General features: G+C 36.1%; 1 protein-coding gene across 4 annotated transcripts in view; it reads right to left on the reverse strand.

Annotated features, from left to right (window-relative positions):
• LOC127977829 (UPF0606 protein KIAA1549) overlaps positions 1-22,503 on the reverse strand; it is a 47,770-nt gene that overhangs the window by 15,641 nt on the left and 9,626 nt on the right. For all 4 annotated transcript variants that reach the window (XM_052582984.1, XM_052582982.1, XM_052582983.1 and 1 more), the window contains exons 3-11: positions 8,987-11,110; positions 8,716-8,804; positions 7,576-7,744; positions 7,343-7,473; positions 5,800-5,989; positions 5,469-5,528; positions 4,737-4,882; positions 2,427-2,604; positions 473-657 (exon numbers count right to left, since the gene is read on the reverse strand). In XM_052582984.1, the coding sequence (XP_052438944.1) occupies positions 473-657; positions 2,427-2,604; positions 4,737-4,882; positions 5,469-5,528; positions 5,800-5,989; positions 7,343-7,473; positions 7,576-7,744; positions 8,716-8,804; positions 8,987-11,110 (3,272 nt within the window). The remainder of the gene's footprint in view (positions 1-472; positions 658-2,426; positions 2,605-4,736; positions 4,883-5,468; positions 5,529-5,799; positions 5,990-7,342; positions 7,474-7,575; positions 7,745-8,715; positions 8,805-8,986; positions 11,111-22,503) is intronic.

Here is a 22,503-nt window from a genome sequence, read left to right on the forward strand (position 1 = left end):
ATTAGAACAGATAAACATTTATTTCACTACAATAATGACGCAGCGATTTCTGGGAACGGTTGGACTCATGACTCAACGGATGACTGAATCGCATCATTGAAATGAACTGTCTAAACGAACTCATTTGATAAATGAATCAGTCTTTCCAATGCCAAGAACAACTGAGAGTGGAAATAGGTAGAGTAGTGGATGGCCAACTAATATCCAATGCTGATCTTTCAAAGCTGGCTTGCATCCGGCTACAGAGTCATTTAAATCACTCAGTGAGAGACGAGATAAGCAGCTCAGACTCACAGGAGCCCACTGACTGATTAGGAATATCACTGACACATCAGCAGAAATAAGAGTAAAGCAAAACAAAATGACGACTTGACCTACAGTTGAACCTTACGTTAGAAAGAAGGAAGAAATCTCACGAATGCTTCAGGATACATTTCATTTGAATCATTACACAGCGTTTGCAGTCTCTCACCTTCTGTCTTTGTTGGACGGTGCTCATGGTGTCTGGCTGGAATTCCAGTTTGTCAGTGCGGCAGAGTTTCCAGTACAGGATAGTTATTATAATGACCACCACCACCACGGGGACCACCACCCCTACGATTATCCACGTGTTGGTCTTCTCTGTGTCTGAGGGAGGCGAGGCCTGCTTTTCCACAGCTGAACATACACAGGGGTAATGAAGTAGAAATATCTGTGACTATTGCAGTTTAAAAAAACTTTTCTTTTTGAATATATTAAAAAAATGCTATTTTTTCTTGTGAGGGCAAAGGTGAATTTTCAGCAGTCATTACTCCAGTTCTTAGTGTCACAATATTATCAATGTTGAAAACAAATTCTTTAACCTAAAAAAAATGTGTCCAATTTGGATTTCTAAATCGCCCAAAATGTTTGGAATACGGCTTTTTGTATGTGTTTTGTACTATAGGGTTAATTCACCCTAAAATGAAAATTATGGTTGAGTAATTAATGTTAATTTTGTTTTATTCGCCCCCCAAAAAAGTAAAGTATTCTCGAAGCATCGCAAAACTGATGTTGAGCCACTTATTTACCAATGTATTTCTACGTTTTTGGACTTGGTAAAATTGCTGTCTATGAAGGGTTAGATAGCGCGAAGATGCAAAGATGAACGAAGGCCTTACTGGTTTGGAACGAGATGAGGGTTAGTAATTAATTATATAAATTTCATTTTGGGGTGAACTAACCCTTTAAAACCCACGGGACATTTTTTTCTAATCCCACTGAATTTCTGACCATGTTTGCTGCCGCAAAAATTCTAATATTGAATATGATTTTTGCGAATCGGGGAGCCGCCATCAATACGTGGAGTAGACTGTTTAAATCGCTTTGAATGCAGTTGTTAAATGCAGGGTTGCCAAAATGTTTTGCACGGAATTGGGCTGATTTTAAACTGTTCAGGCGGGTTGATTTTGTCGTGGTTTAAAGGTTTGAAATATTGCATAAATTACATTTGACTAAAATGCTTGTACTGAAACATTTTGCATTCTACCTATGATAAAACTGAGGTAGATGTTAAGTTTTCTGAAGGATGACCACTGGTAGGAAGCCTTTTAGCTGTGTTTATGGTCAATCTACATAATGTGACTGTAAAATTTGTATATGTTTTATTTTATTATATTTTTCGGATATGGTCATTGCGCTACTTTGTGGGCTACTTTAACCTCCCTCAACCCACCGCCCCCACCCCCACCCCCTCCACGATGCATCATGCACTTTCCTTTTTTTTGAAAACTGAAATATGAAATATCACTCTATTTAAACAAAACAAAATGAAAAAAAAAACAGTGTTCTTAATGAAAAATATATAGTTTTCAGTGTTACTAAATCATTAGTGTTCTTAAAGATTAACTTCTAGCATTAGATTATGAAAATCTAAATATGAAAGAAACAGCATGCACAGTTAAATATCTACAATTTCAAACATAATTTAGAATGATTATTAGCATATGTTGAATGAAAACATACAATTCCATTCATTGTATTGTGTTGGATCAACTAAACCGCAACAGTAACCATAATGTGGGTTGGCCTGTTTTTTAGTGCACTGCAAGTGGAGGTTTGAGCTAAAATTCAAAGTTATACAACAGGAAGCTACTAAATTTAGTCTAATGAATCTAATGTTTATGCTGTGGGTGATGCAGTTGTAAGCCTGCCACATATAAATGTTACATAAAAAGGCAGAGCTCTCTTGAGATGTCACGCTATCTGAACTCACCTCTTAGATGTTTAGAGCAGTAGAAATAAAAAATGCTACCAAAAAAAATAAAAATACAAATAAACACTGCCTGCTATGTTACCATCAATCAAAATGATTTAAATGATCATTTCATCATTGTTTTTTTTTTCTCGTTAAGAGTCTTGGTTCACTTTCTTTTTCAACTGAAAGAATTTAAAGACTGGATGCTCACGCTGTGCTAATATTCCCTGGACGCGGTATCCCATGATGATCGCTGCATGCTGCACGTCAAGACTGTTGAACATGCTGGCTGTGGTAGCGGCGGGAAGTCTCTGTCCATTAGCTCCTTCCACAAAGTAGATAATCTCCACAGGGTTATCAGGGCCCACAAGAGGAGTGGTCTGTACAATCTGAAAAAAGTGAAAAAAAAGGCCTGTTGACAAAGGTTGATGTGCAGTTCAATGCACTGCATTGTCCTTTTTGCACTTTTACATATTGTTTGAAAACAGCTTCACTCACAACACTGAGGTAAAATATTCAATAATAAAAACACACACTAGAACTATTCAGACATTTATGGCATATTCTCAATCTAAAATGGACCTAATGTAGGCTTGGAAAAAAAAAAATATATATATTGCAAAACATTCTTAGAGTCTGTGTAGGTGTTTATAGAGATACACTATTTTCATTTTACAATATTAGATGTTGGATTAGGATCAGTCCAATTTATGAAATAATCATTCCGACACATTTCGAGAATGAATCAACTGAATTGTCTCATGAACACAGTACGGTTTTCAGTAGAATCTTGAATTTTAGTCTTGTTCCTCACAAAAAGAAGAAAGTGTGCAAACCGGTGTTATTGTTTATTAAAACTAAACTAGTAAAAATGGTTAATTTAAATAAACAAAAATTCTATTACCGTTAGATAAAAAAATAAACGCAAAATGATTGAAGTACCAAAATGACTGAAACTAAAATAAAAATCAAGCTAAATAGAAATTGTACTGAAAAAGTGACAAAAGCACATTAAATTACAAATTAAAGTTAAAATGAAAACTGAAATGATAAAAAAATACAATTCAAAATCTTAACATACACACTGAGAATGAATCAACTGATTAACTGAACTGTTTAATGAACAGCACGATTTTCAGTGAATGACATCTTCAATTTTAGTCTGTTAATTGAAATAAAATATTAATATTATATTAAAAAATTACTCAAACTCATTTAATATTCAGTTATTTTAGATTTTTTAAGTGATAAAACTACTAAAACAAAAAAAAGCATGTTGGAAATGGTTCTAAAAAAGCAAAAAATGAATGAAAAAAGCACATTAAATTACTAAAACTAATGAAAATATAAGCTAATTCAAAATATTAACAAATACTATAACAGTATATAAATAATACCAAAACAACACTGGCATAAAGCACCTTTGTGATGCTTTTATGGTGCTTTTAGAGCTTAGCTTTCACTTGCGTTTAATTAAAAAGAGTAGACATTTTTCAGAATTCTCCTTTCATGTTCCACAGAAGAAAGAAAGTCAAACAGACTTGAGTTTATCTTTTCGGGAAAATCATTCCTTTAAACTTTTAATTCCACATAATTGTTCCTAGCATTCAAACACATGAATCAGAACTCTGAATAGGCTGCAATTAGCTTTTTAAAAATTAAATGTCTTTCTGGCAAAACCCAAAAAAGGCTTTCAGAGACACTGAGGGTCTAAAAGACGAGCCAAATAAATGTTTCCAGTCTCCAGGGTTATTGGGCTGGAAAAAGAGCATGTCACTGTGTGGACCTCACCTGGGCTTGACCTACATTAAGAGCCCAGAGTAGTGAACCTTCACTGGCCAGGGACGTTAAAAGCTCATTTTGAAAGTGCTTCTACCTCAGGGTGCATTAACAGAAACAGAGGACGATGCACAATGTCATCTTAACAGTACATCCGAGCTTAGCAGACTGCCGTCATCCAACATTCACTTTAAGAGTCCTTGCAAGATATTCTAAAATTCATCATCTCTAAAATTAGAAATGGCATCACTGGGCATCATTAACACAGCTACATTCCTTCTCAGTTAATTAGCAGTCATCAACAGACCACTACCACTTTCATAACATTTTTCACAAGTCACTTAGAAACCATAAGGTCAGCCAGACAGCAATCGGGTCACTATGAAACGGAAAAATCTTCTCTACGTAGGCAGAACAAGCAATTAATGGTTTAAGAATCACTCTAGCTGTGTTCAATAATTGATCTGAGACTGCAGCTGGAGTGTGACGCGCCGATAGGGGTGAAATGGTTGTTTTTGAGTAGCTCTGCAGGCCAGGGATGAATAGGAGGGTGTTGCCATGGATACTCCTTGTCCCGAATGATGATGATGTGCGGAGGGAGAGCAGGTGTGGGGAAGCGCCACAAAGACAGAGACTGATTAAGAATCCAGAGAGGCATTAGACATGCACACAGGAAGGGCTCTATAAATGACTCCAATGAGCTAGAAAAAATAAGGTCACCTAACACGGATGATTTACAAACCTGCACGCTGTTGTTTCCAACACTGGTTGCTCTTCTAAAACGACGGCCCATACCCAATGCATCGCCCAGCAGCTGAGCCAGTCTCCTCTCAATCGTAGCCTTGAAGATCTTGTCACTCACACGCTGATCTAACACTCCCAACAACACTGAATGGAATATGTAAAACATGACATTATGGCATTGTAATGACTCATTTGAAATTCATTGGAATATTTGATAGTGTAGAAACATTCCACTATTGTTCAGCAGTTGGGGTTGGTTTGGTTTGGAATGAAGTGTCTTATGCTCACCAAAGGTGCATTTAGTTTTTTATTAAAAATACAGCAGAAGCAGTACTATTGTGAAATAATATTATAGATTTAAATAACTGTTTTCTATTTTAATATGTTTTTAAAAATTTCTGTGATGCAAAGCTGAATTTACAGCATTATCCTCCGGAAATCATTCCAACAGTTCTGCTGCTTAACACTTTTACAGAAACTGGGATAGATTTAGTTTTTGATGAACAAACTTTGATGATCGGAATATTTAAAAGAACAACAATTACTTGAAATAGAACTTTTTTGTAGTTTTTTTTACTGTCGCTTTCGATCAGTTTAATGCATCCTTGCTGAATAAAAATAATAATTTCTTTAAAAAAATAAAATGACTAATAATACTGACCCCTAACTTTTGAACAATAGTGTAATTTGGAATACCAGTGTGTTAAGCTAAACATCAGCAGGTCAGTACCTGTTCTAACCCATGAGGAACGAAGCAGTTGGGTTGTGTTCAGCTCTGAGTAGTGGAAAGCTAGTAGAGCAGAGAAGGAAAAAATATCAAATATGAACTCATCTTATTCCATTTTCATTATAACATACAGCAAACCTTACTGAAGCTGATTTCTAGGTCACTGAAGCTGGTTTAAAAGCTAGAAGGACCACTTTGGCTAACCGGTGGGTGCCCAAAGTCTAACCAACTACACTGTTATAAAACCCAGTATGATCACCTTATACTGTTCTACATAGCAGTTGTTTTGCACGTGTATTTATGTAATTATACAGAAATCAGTGTGTGGACTCACGTTCTGCGATCTGCCGGACAGGGTAGCCCAGGTAGTAGCTGTACTCGACCACACTGAGCTGTCGAAGCTGGGCGCTCACCTCTGTCCCTGCCACATACCCGCGCACATCACGCACAGCAAACGTGATCTCCACTGGAACCTTCTGCTGTTGAGCCGCCACTTCCACAGAACTCGCTGTGATGTTTAAAATCTACAAAACAATTCAGTCTCTAAGATACAATTATGTCAAACTAAAGCAATTAGAGACTCTTATTACAGACTTAGAAATTATAGTAACATAAAATATATTTCAACAATATATATTTCTGCATCAATCAAGCATCTAATGTAGAATGTGAACTACTAAAATATATCTAAAAAAGTATTATAAACCAATTAAAATGGATAAATATAATAAAGAATTTAGTTTCTCAAATACAATTATAAATATTAAATAAATTTTTAAAAATCTTTTAAATTAAAACATAAAATCATACACACTTTATCCATGAAAGCTCAGCACAAGTCTCTTCATTCAAACTCACTGATCTATTAAAGAAGCGCATACACATTCTGAACGTCAGTGAATGAAATGAACAAGAGCCATTAGTTTTGTTGCCTTGACAACGGGTGAATTGAGCAGTCCTGCGCTTTCCTCATCCAATCAGAACAAACAACTGGAGATGATGTCATCCCACTGCACTGAAGGCAATCAAGCCTTGAATTCACATCACATAACTGAAGTTAAAAGCATGCTCCTTTCTTGCTTAAATCAGAAACTTGCTTGTTCAAGGACAAAAACATTACTATGTAATTCTCATTTGGATCATGTACATTATGTAGCAGTTGTGTATATTTAAAGGTACAATTTGTAAGATATTTGCAGTAAAATATCCAAAAACCACTAGGCTAGTGTTATATATTTTGTCCAGCTGATTACTAACAATATTTCTAATGTTTTCAACTACTTGTAAATCATGAGAAATGACAATGACGAATGACAAAAATAGTTACCCTTTGTTCCCGCCTTTACTGACGTAGAAACCACATGACAACAGTGTCGTGGACAAACGCAGAAGTAGCTTTGTGACAAACTTCAACTAGAAAGAGATGCCGATCTCGCTATTATAAAGATCAACAAGGTTACTATCATGGGGCATACACGCCAAACACGCGAGGACGCGTCTCTAGACCCGCGCGAGGACGCGTATGATCCCAGATATAGTCTGATTGCGTCTTTGGATTGCCTTTGTATGTAATCTACTTGCGCAAATCATTGAAATCGCGTTAAATCCATGATTTATCTTTCAGTCTGATTGATGGCCATCAGCTGTTGGGTAGAAGACAACAAATCCCATTATTCCACGTTCCTTCTTAGCGTCATCAAACCAGGCGATTGTTATTGTTTTGATAGTGTGCCCTCTAGTGGCAGGTCCTACAATCTGTACTTTTAAGCTAAACTAAACAAAATAAGTAGTAATAAAGAAGATTTGAAAGAGTTCAGTGTCTGGTTATTGGTGTTTGAAGCTCTTAATACCATAAGCTGGTAAAGCAGTCAACGTACATTCACAGTGAAGTTTGTGGACTCTTGTGAGCGTCGGCGGACTTCAGATAAAGCTGTGATCAGACCCTTCTCTGTCTGCTCACTGAATGTACACATTCGCACATCTACATGGCTGGGTACAAACTGAAGAACTGCAGACAGACCAAAGACATGCATATAGTCATACAGCAACAACATATAAATACCGGAGAGAATTTTCAAGAACTTTGACATGAATTTTCTTTTGCAGTTACCTGTATGAACATGGTACTGCAGACCTGGTATAGGACTGATGGGTGACACGCTGATAAAGGAGCTGGTGGTCCGAGCAGAAATTGTCAGGGCATTAATGACTGATATGGCAGTATAAACCACTGCACCAGACACAGCACGAAACACAAAGTCTGGAGGAGCTTTCACTACCTACAACACACAAAGGAGCATTTGATGTCAAGGATATGTACATCATATTTGTAATAGCAATTTCAAATCCTTTTAGAGCACATGGAGAAATATCAAAAAGCCTTTCAGTGTGCATTTAAGAAAGTCAAGGCGGATTCAAGATTGTTTAAATGCAGAGAATTACAAAGAACCAGTTGGTTCCCATTGAGCCAAATTAGGTGTTGTTTGTTCATGAGGACCCAAGAGATAAAACAGGAAGGGATGATTTTATCTATACAGTATGTTCTACTGACACAACACTGGATTACAAAACGTATTTAACGTTTCTGTGCTTCAAACTAAGACTAAGCAGGTTAAACTATCAATTTCATTCTAACTTCTTAAAAGAAACAAATTCTTTTCTAATTAATTTCTAATTTCTTTACAGCTTTCTCAGCCTGAATAGAAGCCACTGTTAATTTCAATAGGTAATTCTTGAGATATTGAAAAATGAAAGTACACACAGTACATACCTAATACTTAAATACATTTTTTTGTTTTAAGTTGTAAATTCAATTTTTGCAATAAATAGGAACTTTGCAAAAAATACTTTTGTGTGTGTGCAATATTCCATTAGTTTTTCTTTGCATCAGTGTACATTTTTATATCCCAAAATATATGCATGGAAACCTACATAATGTTCTTTCAATTAAACAAATTTACATTAAAATTTATATTTTTATTTTAGATGCTTTTGCATCACTAAAAACTTGCAGCCATTTGTTTTTGCAATTAAACTTTGCTGAATAACAAATAATTTTTTTTAGTACAAGTACAAATATTCCATAATCTAGCTATTAATTAAAACATCTATAATAAAGTTATGTGCAATTGTATTGTAAAACACTTTAAAATACTTTTAGATTATGTACAATTGCTGTCACTGGTTTAAATCAATAAAGACATGAACAAAAAAAAGAGAAAAACAAATCTATTCATTATTACCACAGTACCTGTAGCTCCACAGAGCGGTTATATTCCGCTTTGAGAATCTCTCTGACTTTGGCCTTGGCATATCCAGCAGTCGACCCTGGAGGAAACCCTACAACAGAGCAACTATGTTATTTTTGGATCCTAAAATATTAAAATAAAATACGATAATGCTTGCATGATTGCTAATCCATTTATTGCTTAAGATGCTTTATTGCTTTATGAATTGAGTTGCACATTTTCCCTCAAAAATTGACTTTCTGGTATATAAAGTTAATTTTTGTTATGTCTTACCAACTCTAATCAAGTAGGTGTCAGATTTAGAAATGTTGCAGAGATATTTCCGGGCAGTGGTTGTTGGTAGGGTTGTGGATTGGGTTGTAACTGATGTGTCCTTCACGGTAGTCACTGTTGTGTTGTTAGAGCTTGAGATAGTGAAAGGTGCTGCAGTAGTGTCATTATATAATTCTGGGGAGGTTGTGGTTGAAAGGCTATCGCTATCAGTAACCATGGTGTCAGGTGTTGTTCCAGACACAAATCCTTCATCAGCCATTACCGTTACAGAAGGGGTGGAGGTGATGTTGATGGATGAGTCAGTTGTGCTCTCAGAAATATTGATAAAGCTGGTTACTAAAACAGTGGGAAGTACACTACTAGGATAGAGGGTCTCTGTTGGAAGTGAGGTGATAATCCATTGGCTGTTATTAACAGAAGACACGCCATCTGGTTCCTTGGTCACTGGAGGTGGGGTAGTCACCAGTAAGGAAGTGTTGTACGGTATAAAAGGTGTTGTAGCCCAATCAGTGGTTGAGTTTATATCTCCCAATGAAGTTGAAGGGTCTATTGTTGGTGTGAACGACGGCTCCAAATATGGCAATGTAGTATCTGTTAAACTCGGTCCAACTTCAGAGGGATCCAAGATAGTGGTGTTAAAAGGTTCAAATCCAGAGATATCTGTTGAGGATTCCTCAGTCCAGGAACTGTTTCCTGTAGGCTGTAGATCTTCATCAAACAAAGCTGTCAGCATGTAACTTGGGTCAATTGTGTAGGTTCTAGTGCTCACAATATGAGTGGTGCCAATCGGAATGAAAGAGAAAACACTAGAGGTCGACTGATTGGCAGTGGGCTCTGGTGAGCTACCATTCTCCTTGGTCAATTGGATGGTGTAGTACTCTAAACTGTTCATGTCTGGTAAAAGAACATCAGTGGGTTGGACTGTAACAGTGCCTGGCCAGTCAGATGCAAACTCTGAGGTCTCATTGACAGACTGGTTCTGGTTTAAGACATCTGAAGTTGTCGAGAGAACGGGTAAAGAATGAACTCTGGTTGGCTGGATGGTTGAAATGGTGTGTCCATAGTCTGATGTCGAAATACTGGTGAAAACAGGAGGTCTTGACATGGTAAAGGGCACAACGGTTGTAAAACTCTGAAAAGTTGTTACCTGTTTGGTTAAGTCAGTGGTGGCTCCATTCAAGGTTGAATTGATATTGAAACTGGAACTTTCAACAGGTTTGCTGGAGAAATAATTAGTAACACTGGTAGAGGAGGGATACAAGTGTTTGCTGGAAAATGACATCACCATTCTTGTGGGGAACATGGTGTCATAGGTCTCTGAATTCGAGTCCTCAAAGTCATTCACATCAGTGACTAGATTGCTAACTAGTGAATAGTCGTTGCCTTCAGATCCCATGAAGGACATTGTTTCTAGGTAATCTCCAGAGCCATACTCCACATCCATAGTGTTGGTTGGGAAAAGGTCTTCAGGAGGGCCCATAGTTGGTTCCATAGTTGGCTCAACAGAGACTGAAGTCATTTGATGGTGTACAAAAAACACATGACTTGACTCCAACTGCTGATAGCCTAGATGGGTGTTGGGGTAATGGGTGGTTTGTAACTGGAGGTCTTGAATTCTGCTAGATGGTTCCAATCTGTCTCTAAAAGGAACCGCAGAGTCACTGACTACCACAGTCCCATACTGAATCTGAGGGGATGGAACAGGAGGCTCATCTGGAGAATCTTCTCCAACTGAAGGCAAGCTAGATGACACAGATGAACCTGTAGTCTGTGATATTTGAGGAGCTGGGCTGATAGCAGACCAAGATAAGGACACATTATGGGAGGTAGGCACTGGAGAATTGAGTTGTCGAGGCTGTCTGGAGAAACCTCTGGGGGTATATCCAACTTCCTTTACAGACTTTAAGGAAAGTAATGGAGGTGTGGCAAGAGGCTCTGGGCTTGTGGCAGAGTTCAGGGAGTAAGCGAGTACTGATCCAGTGTTAACATTGTGATTGTAGTTCTCTGTGGCTTTCGATGAATCCGAACTAGGTGAAAGATATAATCCAGATGAGGAGGAGAATTCATTATGTAGGATTTCCACTGAAGACTCATTTGGCAGGTTTGGAGCCTCCAAAGGCCAGACTAAGGGAGACACAAAGACAAAATCAAATAAAAGATCTAATGCAAACTTAAAAAGTAGCCACAAAACTACTTTATGTGGAAAACAGCTAAACGCACTCAGCAATGCACATATCTACCTAATCGTTGCAATTTTGTAACTATAAATATTAGTGTACAGTTCACAGATACACAATATTATTGTGCTAATTTAATTATGTACGTAGTTTCATTGCTGGAAAGTGAACCAACTCCAGCGTAAGGGTTAAAGCAACCGAATGTTTTTAATATTGCTGAATTTGTATTTAGCATTATAAAAATTTATTAGAAAAAAATTTAAGTTACAAATCATAATGCTCACATTTCCTCAGTTATTCAAAAAGCAGCTACAGAAAATGAGAAAAGAACATTTAAATTACTGAAGAACATCATAACTGACTTATGAGAATTATTCACTTAAAAAAATACTGATGTTATAATCAGTGAAGCTGAAAGGTGAATACACTGCACACGTCTGCGATGCAGTGTGTTATGGCTCCGACACGGCCATTACAGCTGTTCGTGGTCACTTTAGTCAATGCTTGTTTATTCCAGCTACACCGGGGCATATTTCGCAAGAGTCCCAGTAGCGGCTATCCATGCTGCATCGTTATTTTCAGTTGTATATAGCTATGGTAAGACACTGCTGTAACAAACTACCACAAACTCTTTTCATAAGCCTTAAACACATCTCTATTCACCCTTTAAACCAATGAGGTTAAGTAACTAGGAAAAATACTGATTTTGAATTTGTTCTTGACAAATTAAGGTCAACAAATTGTGTCAATCAAGCCACACCAGTAAATAGAGTGAAACACAAATGCAGAGTGAGACCACTGGACATTATTTCACAGGGTTACATCAAACAGTTTGAGTTCTGAGGACTTTCATCATGCCATTGCACCCAGATGCTTCAAGGCTTTTTCTCTTGCATAAGTCGCATTGTCGTGATTACCCAAGTCACAATCTCACACATGTGAGGGAGGTTTGGAATGTGCCAAGGCCACGAAACAGGAGAGCATTTAAATAATTAAGCGTGCTACTTTCAAGAAGGATTCTTGAAAGCAGTATCGTCCTGTCTGGTTTATATTCCACTACACGTTTTATAAACTTTCCATTTGCATTGCTTTTTACGTGGGGTGCAGCAGTGTTTGGTTTGGTATTCAGAAGCAGATGCACTATAATGAAATGACCTATTCTGAGATGAAGGATGGAAGGCAAAGGTTAGAAGCTTCTTAATGTAGCATGAGTGAGCAATTCATGGCCAATTCAGATGAGACTTGTTTTCCTCAAGGAGGTTAGGTAAACTATTCCCCCTCATTTATTTTGTCATTGAGCACTTTATGGATTTAAGACCTACTTATTCTTTCACAGTATTGTTAGGTTAATATTTCAATGCCCGATCACAAATTTCATGGCAAAAAAATTATATATTTTACCTCCATTTTTCCACATATAGTTTGGGTTTACATCAATCCACACCTGATTGTGTCATATAACAACATTTCTAACAGTTGTGGGTTTTAGTGCTATGATAAACAAAATGCTATTCTCTCAAACCATCAAAATAATATATCTGGACCCAGATATCAATTTAAGATCATATTAGGAGGATTAGCAAGGTGGCATTATTTACAAGCCAACCATAAAACATGAAAGATAAACCTGTTTTCTGTTTTCAAACAGAAATTACAATGAACTGTGACTTGCTGATTTCAAAATCATAGAAGCTGAATAAACCAAAACACAGAAGATTCTAAACTTTTAACATAAAAAGGGACCTTTTTAATGCTTCATTCATGCTATCTTTTTTTTCCAAATAACATTCAGTGGAGCTCAAGGTTCAAAAGAGATTACACATGTAGACACCGTTATAAAACTCATAACTTGAATATGATTCATAGAAATAACAACCCCTCAGATACAAAGCATAAGCCAGGAGGATTTGTGACTCAGCAATAACTGACATCACTCAGCCTTCTGAAGAATCTCCCCCAACACATGGACTTCATACAGACTTCTTGTTAACCCACAATTTTATATTTAGACTCCACAAAAAAAAGAAAATAACACATGGATGTCAGGGAGAACACGCCTTCATATAAACTCTGGCTCTGTCATCAAAAGAAACAGCGTTAGAGAAAGTTCCACAGCCTCAGCCAAGTCCACTGACCACTTTAAAGGAGATGAAAAAGGAAGAGAGAAATGGTTTTTGGCATCGATTATGTGATAGAATTTTTATCAAATATAAATAACACAACAACATTGTGCAAAGGAAACATCTTATTCTACATTAATCAGGTCAGTATGCTCTGTGTTTGGGCTTCTTCAGAGTAAATAGGTCTTTGATAGTCTATGAGGCTGTGTTACTCATCGCAATGCTCTGCGCCAAGTGTTTGAAGCCCCTATAAAGCAGGCAGCTGTGTAAAACAGATGATCAACTCAATAACAGAGAAAGAGTATGAAGCAGAATGAAGAGAAACAGTTGTTAGACTTAACAATTACAGTGAGGAAAAAGTAGGTAAAGCCTAAAAGACACCACTAACACTGACACTCAGTGATATTGATTTCTATTTTTAAGTTATATTTTTGAGCTTTTTATTTCTTTATTATTTAGACAGGACAGTGGAGAGATGACAGGACAGTATTGGGTATAGAGAGGGGATCGGGATAGGACCTCAAGACAGGAATTTAACTCTGGTCACCGCGAGCAAAGTTGCGATGTATATGTTGGCACACTAATCATGAAGCTATCAGTGCCACCAGCATTGTTATTAATTAAAACTAAAACTATATAAAAAAAAAATTGTTTCGTTCCAAAATACCTGAAATAAAATAAAATATAAAATCTGAATAAAAACGTAAGAAATGCTGCCTTGGTTGAAATAAAGTACTATAATGACAAAAACGGAAATAAAAATATAGTAAATATAAATATATAAAAAAAAAAACTACAGGAAAAAACTTAACTAAATTAAAATAAACTAAACTAATTAAAATTAAAACTGTTTTCTTTTTATTATATAATAAAAAAAACAACTGTGTGTACTGTGTAAGGCTAACTCAGACTTGTATATCATTGCTCTTTTGTTGGTTTGGTCCTCATTTGTAAGTCAATTTGGATAAAAGCATCTGCTAAATGACTAAATGTAAAAGTAATAGTTAGATTTAGTAGCTTTAAATTCCTTATTTCTCAAACTTTTATATGATTAGGCCCGGTTTCACAGACATGGCTTACACTAAACCAGGATTAGGCCATAGTTCAATTAGAATATTTAAGTAATTTTTATTAACATGCCTTAGAAAAAACATTACTGGTGTGTAGGCATGGACCGGTATGAGATTTTGACGGTATGATAACCTTAAGCAAAAATATCACGGTTACACGGTATCACGGTTTTGTTGTTACAGATCTGAAATGTTATTTTTAAATGACTGGGTGAAAAAAAATATATATATTCCCACCGGACACAATATATTTTGTTTTTGAGCAACATACAGAACATTAGAAACAGTAGAATTTGCAAAAAGTGCAAAATGATATGGCATTTCAGCTGCATGATTGATGAAGCTCTAAAACTCACAGGAATCATCAATATCCACAGTTTGATGTATGAGTCTCTTTGAGAGGGATGCGAGAGTCATTAATTAGTCTTACTGTGGCAATTAAATGACACACGGGTGAATGCTAATGTGTTCAACTATCTCAACCAAACATCAATTGCTGATCCACCATTTCTCAGGTCACCGAGCAAGACTAAAGCTAACGAACAGGACAGAAGAGGCACAGATTACTGCCTGACCTCTGACTTCATCAGATAAGTGCTTGGACATTTAGATTTCTATTCTCAGATCCCTATTCCCTCAGGAGCCATTCAATAAAACATTAAAGCCACAACCACCCATTTCTGTGCTAGGCCAATCAAAATGGATTGTTGACCCAGTTCTGGAAGTCATGTAACACATCTATGATTGACAAGCAAAGAGGACTCTGTCGTAAGTCAAATATAATGTTGGTAATGGCATTTTAAATTTATCTTGCTAATTTCATACAGTGGGCCCTATTTTAACGATCTGAAACGCAAGTGTCAAAGCGCGAAGCGCAAGTAAGTTTGTGGGCGGGTCTCGGCGCTGTTGCTATTTTCCCGGCGGGATAAATGGCTCTTGCGCCCGGCGCAAATCTAAAATGGGTTGGTCTGAAGTAGCTTCATTATTCATAGGTGTGGTTTGGGCGTAACGTGAAATAAACCAATCAGAACTTCATCCAACATTCCCTTTAAAAGCAGGTGCGCAAGTTCCATTATGGATTGATATTATTATGGCGTATTTACCAGGCGCACGCCAGGAGCGGTTCACAGCCGAGGAGACTGATGTTCTTGTAAGAGCAGTGAAAGACAGAGAAGTTGTGTTGTATGGGGATGGGAGAAACCCACCCAAAATTGCGTCGGTTAAACAGGCGTGGGAGGAAATAGCCACAATTGTTTCATCGATTTTTTTCCTGGTTCTTGACGGACAAACATATTTGTCAGATGTCCTTACATAGCCTATATGTCTTGCCACTATTGGGCAAACAGGTCTGATCCTTAATTACTACAATTAGCCTGAATAATTTGTAAGCTAGATTTATGCCTATTTTTTCACATCTTCGTGGCACACCACAATGATTTCCGTCATCTCATGTGTTAATATTTTTTTTTAGTGTAACAGTTTATGATTTACTGAAAATAACTGTTGCATCTGTGTAGATTACATGAGCAAAGTGTATGCGCGTTGTGCACGCTATACATTATGGTCAAGCATGCGCCCTTAAAATAGCATAATGAACAACGCGCAACGCGCCACTGACTTTAGACTAGGTTTTTTCTGGTCAGTGGCGCAATTGTTTAATGGAACAGCAAAATAGCACCAGGGATTGCTTGCGCCGGAACACGCCTCCTTTTTTGCGCTGAACCGCCCAGGGAGCGCAAGTTCATTCACTAGTTTAGCGACGTGCTTCTGTGGAGGGAAAAGCGCGCTTTGCGCGGGTGCAAAATAGGAATGACACATGCGTCGGTGTACAAAGTCAATTGCGCTGGGTGCAAGATAGGGCCCAGTAGCTCAAATGTTATGTTTCCAAAATTCACATGGTCTTCAGATCACATAACGCACCTGCATCGCTTCTGTGGAGAAAAACATATTAAAGCTAGGCCTTATATAGCAAATAAATAAGCCTCTACGAGAAATATATATTTTTACTTGAATAATAAATTACAAAAATGAATGAAAAATGCAGAGTTTTGGTTCATTTTTGTGCTGCGCGAAAGGAAACAGACAGCAGAAAGCAGCATCGTATTTTCCTCTGCTTATTGGCTTATTTTACACACAAAGATTTGATTTATGTGAATGTACACAAATAAAGGCAAACCTTTTACAATTCCGATGATCTTTATGACTAAAAGGAGAAAAAAATCAAGTGATTTGTTGTTGAGTGAGGGGAACAAAAAATTGCATAGCTATGTTTGCAGTGTTTATTTTAATGTTTGTAAACATTTCACGTCTGCATTAGGCCTATTTCTGAATGAAATAAATTGTGACAAATAATAAATAGGCTATGCGACGTAGGGTTTTTTTTCTCTAAAAAAAAAAAAAAAGATGTATATGTGTAGTGTAGCCTATTTTAACAATGCAGCAAACATTTTTTTTTATATTTTGATAAATTACTGAAAATAAATAAATAAATGACTTTTTAAACCATTTAACTGATTGTATTAATTGGTAAAAATTCTTAAATAAACATATGAAAATGAACATCCCTAGTTTGCATTCAAATGTTTGCATAACAGTTGCTCGGCACCCCTTTACCTAAATTCACTACATCAGACTTAGGCTCTTTACCTTCTTGAAGCTTGCATTCTGCAAGTGAACAGTGTATTATAGTACCATCCAAAAAGGCACAAAATCACTTTCACAGACTTTTAAATTAACCGTTCCCTCCTGGTGGAATGACCTGCCAAACTGAAACAGAGGCCTTAGACATCTTCAAGAAACGGCTAAAACATATCTCTTCCATCTTCATTTGTCATAAGAACAACACACAAAACTAACCAAGTTTAGATTCATTTCCATTAATCAGTTCAAATGATCCATTTCAATGAATTCATTAATAACTATATACTATAACGCCTCAAATGTGAAAAACATGCCTGGATTAATATATGTATTAGTAGAATACAATGTCTGTATGATGAAGTCCACTTATATTTCTTTCATTAAGATATTTGATACCATTACTCTGTCAATATGTTCTTGTTGCGTTTTTGCTTTTACAAGTGAGCCTGATCAAACTAAATCATGTAAAATGGCAGCAACAGAAACTGTAACATTCAAGCAAAGACAATAAAGTAATTCATGATGGAGTGACTTAATAATCCTGATTGAAAGACAAGTTCAATAATTAATTGTAAGAGGGTCACCTTCAGCCTAAATGAGCAGTGTTTATCTTGAGTAATGGCAGGCAGCCTCTTGCCCGACAGACGGGCAGCAGGGGAAATACCCTGACTCCACACAACAGTGCGCCAATGACTCCCTTTGCCACCTGGTACAGAAACACAACCGTGTAACGCATGAACAGTCTGGCAATTGTTAGAGCTATCGCTTTCACAGAGATCTACCCGAGAGATGTGTGTCAGACGCAAATGTAAATGTCAGTGAGACAATGCACATAGTGACTAATATCCACAAAAACTACTGACAATATTTAAAAGTGATGCATAACATATTTGCTACAAGTTTAAGTTAAACCAGTGGACATTTACAGCATAATATAAAACACAATTCATGCATAATGCATAGATTAAAATAAAACAACAACCAAGGGAACCTAAGTATAATTAAAATAGTAATGATTTCACAAAACTACACCATCTTATAGCAAAGATCTGTTATTTGAGTGTTATAATCTCATGAGGATCACAAAAACATGGACTTTCTATATGCATAAACTCCCTTATGCATGTTACGCTACGTTATGGTTCCTGCATAAATGCTATTTAATTTATGGAAGTAAATGCAAAACTCAGTATGCTTACATGCCCTTAGGCCTTAAAGGGTTAATTCACCCCAAAATGAAAATGTTGTCATTAATCACTTACCCCCACGTCATTCCAAACCCATAAAAGTAATTTCTGGACCTTGACAGTGTATTTTACTTGGCAGTCTATGGAACAGTCACAAGCCTCACGGTTTTCATCCAAAATATCTTAAATTGTTTTCCGAAGACGAACAAAGATTTTTACGGGTTTTGGACAATATAGGTGTAAGTGATTAATTACAAAATGTTCATTTTGGGGTGAAGTATCCCTTTAAAATGATGCCAAAACCAGCCAGTAAAAGTTTATTGTACATTAAAAATTAAGTGCACATAACACAATGGGTTAATTTGAAGTATAAAATATAAAACTTCATCTGAAAGCTCAAGAAAAAAAAAACTGATTAACATTTATCAAAGGAAATACTTCTGAATTTGTTGTTTGCATGATGCTTGATGTTAGAACTGTTGGGAAACATGGAAAAGGTGTTTAAAATACAGGCTATTTTTGTCAAACACAAAAGAACAGCAAGACGAAAAACTACAGAGACAGTGAGGTGCTTATCATCACAAAAGGAAACCGTGAGCTTCTACTCTATTTTGAGCTCTTCATGGCCACGCAGCTAATAAAATAACACTTATGACCGATTGACGACTTCCTTTATGAACAACGGATGAAGTGTGCTGCATGATGCTTTTAAAATAAAACACAAAGGGATCTAAAATTAAATTAAACTGGATTACGTTCGATGTCAGTATACTTTTCTGTCTGTCTGTCTTTCTCTTTGTCTTTGTGACAAGGATGACGTCTTAGGCTGAAAACACAAGGAGGCTTAAAATGAGATCAAACCCATATAAATGATTCAGTTTAGCACACCCAAATGTAATTTGGGCCTCCCTAAACTCCTGTCCAGTGGTAAGTGGGAGAAATAACCCAATAAAATCATCCCAAACAAAACCAAAAATAATTTGATCATCTGCCTAACAATCACAGACTCTGAATGATTTTTCACCAGAAAACACACTAAACAATGAGCCAGACAATATGATAAACATACACTGTTTGACATATGATAACCTCTTATTGTCAAATAATCAGTGCTAATGTTGTGAGGCTTTGTAACACTATCATTTGAAAAAGTGTTTGTGGTACCTTTATCTTCACAATGAAATGGTACTTTGGAACAAATTTTACCATTTAAGGCCTGCATACACTTCTGTTCAATTTGAGGTCAGTATTATTTTTAATTTTACGTTTATTTAGCAAGGACACAATAAATTGATCAAACGTGACAGTGAGGACTTTTACATTGCTTCAAAAGATTCCTTTTTTAACTTTATATCAGTCAAAGAATCTTAAAAAAAAGTGTCATTTTCCTCAAAAAATATAAAGCAGTGCAATTTTCAGTGATTATAGAGAATAAGAAATGTTTTTGAGCACCAAATCAGCATATTAGAGTGATTTCTGAAGGATCATGTGACACTGAGGACTGGAGTAATAATGCCGAAAATATAGCTTTGCATCACAGAAATAAATTACATTTTAAAGTATATTAAAACAGAAAACTGTTATTTTAAATGTTAATAATGTGTCAAAACAGTACTGATTTTACTGTGAACAAATAAATACAGCTTTGTGTGAGCAAATCAAAAACATTCAAAAGATCTTTTTAAGTTTTGAATAAACAATAGTATGGAAATATGTTTAAAAAAACATAGTATTAACGCAGTATCTTGTCCAAGAAACCATAGGAATACTATGATAAAAGTATTATGGTTTGTGTAAACCAGTAGATGACTGAATCTTTAATTTGTTAAACCGCTCAGCAAGTAATTTATGGGATGTACCTGCAACTTTTACGGTAGAACTACACAGTCTAATTTGAAACACACAAGAAGTCCTACTAGTGAAAACACTGAGACATCAAATACCCCCCCCCCCCCCCACCCCCCAATGATGTCATTTCCATCCATTTGCCAGGCTCATTCTAGGGAAAGTCTCATTTGCTGGTTGTTGCTATTCCAGAGAAAAAGGGTAAACGAGAGAAAAAAAAGGCAAAGGAAAGGTCTTTGGTATTAATTCAAGCCCCTTTGCCCACACATGTTTCTGTTTTAAGCTGATCCCATTGCGTGACTGCCTCTGCCTAACGCTGGCACAGACTCCCCGTGCGCTGCCTAATCGAACAATCAGAGCCGAGTCTGTGCTGACATTTGTTTTATCTCAGAATGCCTTTCTAGAGGGAAGACGCTGTTATTTCAGGAGGTTTCTCTTATATTACATTTACAAAATGCGGTATTGTGTACTGCATTCTTCAGCCAGACAACGGTCTTGTTTGTAGTCTATGCTTCTGCATATTTTTGGATACTTACAATCTCAATTTAAGCTGAGAATAATATCAATTTTTAAAAATGGAAATCCGATATTATATCCCCATCACTTTTAATAGGAATATTTCACGTAAAACTCCTTAATTTACGGTATTTCTGTAATGATAAAGCTGAATTTTCAGCATCATTACTCTAGTCTTCAGTGTCTTCAGGAGCCTTCAGGAATCATTCTAATATGCAGACCTGGTGCTCAAGGAAAACATTTTTATGTTGAAAACAGTTGCTGCTCAATATTTTCATGGAAATCTTGATCAGGATTCTTTGATGGAGAGAAAATTTAAAAGAACTGCATTTATTTGAAACCGGAATCTTTTGTAACATTATAAATGTCTTTACTGTCCCTTTTAGTCAATTTAATGCACCCTTTCAGTATAAAACAAGCTTTTCCTTTCGTCCCCCACCCAAAAAAAAAACATTTAAATGAAAAAGGAGCAATGTGAGAGTGACATGAGGGATAGAATCGGCCCCTCTGACACTAAACAGAGCTCTGCTGTTTGTCTTATCAGCGGCTAAGTGCTCGGGACGACTGAAGTTTCCCATGTATAGCCATTGACTGAACTACTATGAAGTACAGACAAAAAATAATAATAAGCAGGAACAGCATAAACACAGCACACCAGTGGCTTCCCTCATGTCACAAACAGTCTTGCTATTGTAAGCATAAGCCTGAGACAATTTTGTCCTGAAAAGTGAAAAAGTACTATCAGTCAAATTCACCTGAATTTAACATCTGGTTAAGCGGCTGACTGTGTTTTGTAGTAAAATCAGGCTGGGACGTGCTACCTAACACTGTCTCTTTCCATCGCTCAGATTGAGGTCATGTCTGCAGATGATGAAGTCCATCTCTCCTGCACAGCATTCAGTGAATCTGACAATTTAACAGACAAAGAATGGCTCCCTATCAATTCAAGATTGAATTTAAATCTGATTGGCCACACAGAACGTTGCATTTAATTTTGAAGAGGAATTTTCAACTTTGAATTCTACTTGCTTAAATCAGCTTTGCCAAACTTTGCCAAACTAAAAAGCTATCATTTAAAATGCAGCAAGTGAATTTAGGCATCATTATAATGTACTGTATGAAAAATGTCACTTTAAAAAAAAAAAACATTAATACATTTAACGGTTAAATTATGAGCATTTAAAAAAATATATTATTATAATAAATATATTATTGTATATAATAATAATATAAATTAGATATTATTTTACTATATTTTAATTAGTGCTGTCAAACAATTAATTGCTATTAATCGTATCCCAAATAAAAGTTTTTGTTTACGTTAAAAGTTTTTTTGTGTACTGTGTATATTTATTATGTATATATAAATACACACACATACAGTATATATTTAGAAAATATTTACATGTATAGATTTACATTTATATAATTTATTTTATCAATATATTTAATATATAAACATATTTGCATCTTTGTGTATTTATATATACATTGTAAATATGCACTGCACACACACACACACACACACATTTTATGTAAACAAAAACGTTTATTTATGATGTGATTAATCATGAATAATCGTTTGACGGCACTAATTTAAATTAAGGATAAGATTTTTTAAGAGACCACACATACATGGGTCTCTTTTAGCCATGAAAAAAAAATCCGAATTGCTAAAGTATACAATTTTATATTGGCTAAATAAATCTCCATGACCTTTCAAAGTTTTCAAGGACTGTTAAATTTACATTTGAATTAGAAGTGGAAGTGGAATTTAAGGCATTGTCAAATCACTTCTGAATGGTGCACAACCCTGTTCCTGTCTGTTAATACACTTGAGAAAAAGATCTGAACTGAAAAACTGCCAGAGAGATGAGAACAAGAAAAAAAAAAAACTCTGAGACAAGGGAGGGGATGTAATGAGGAAGGTGGGGACACACTTTAACTCCTAACATTGGGATG

The sequence above is a fragment of the Carassius gibelio genome, chromosome B18 (genome assembly GCF_023724105.1).
Source record: "Carassius gibelio isolate Cgi1373 ecotype wild population from Czech Republic chromosome B18, carGib1.2-hapl.c, whole genome shotgun sequence".
NCBI classification, from domain to species: domain Eukaryota; kingdom Metazoa; phylum Chordata; class Actinopteri; order Cypriniformes; family Cyprinidae; genus Carassius; species Carassius gibelio.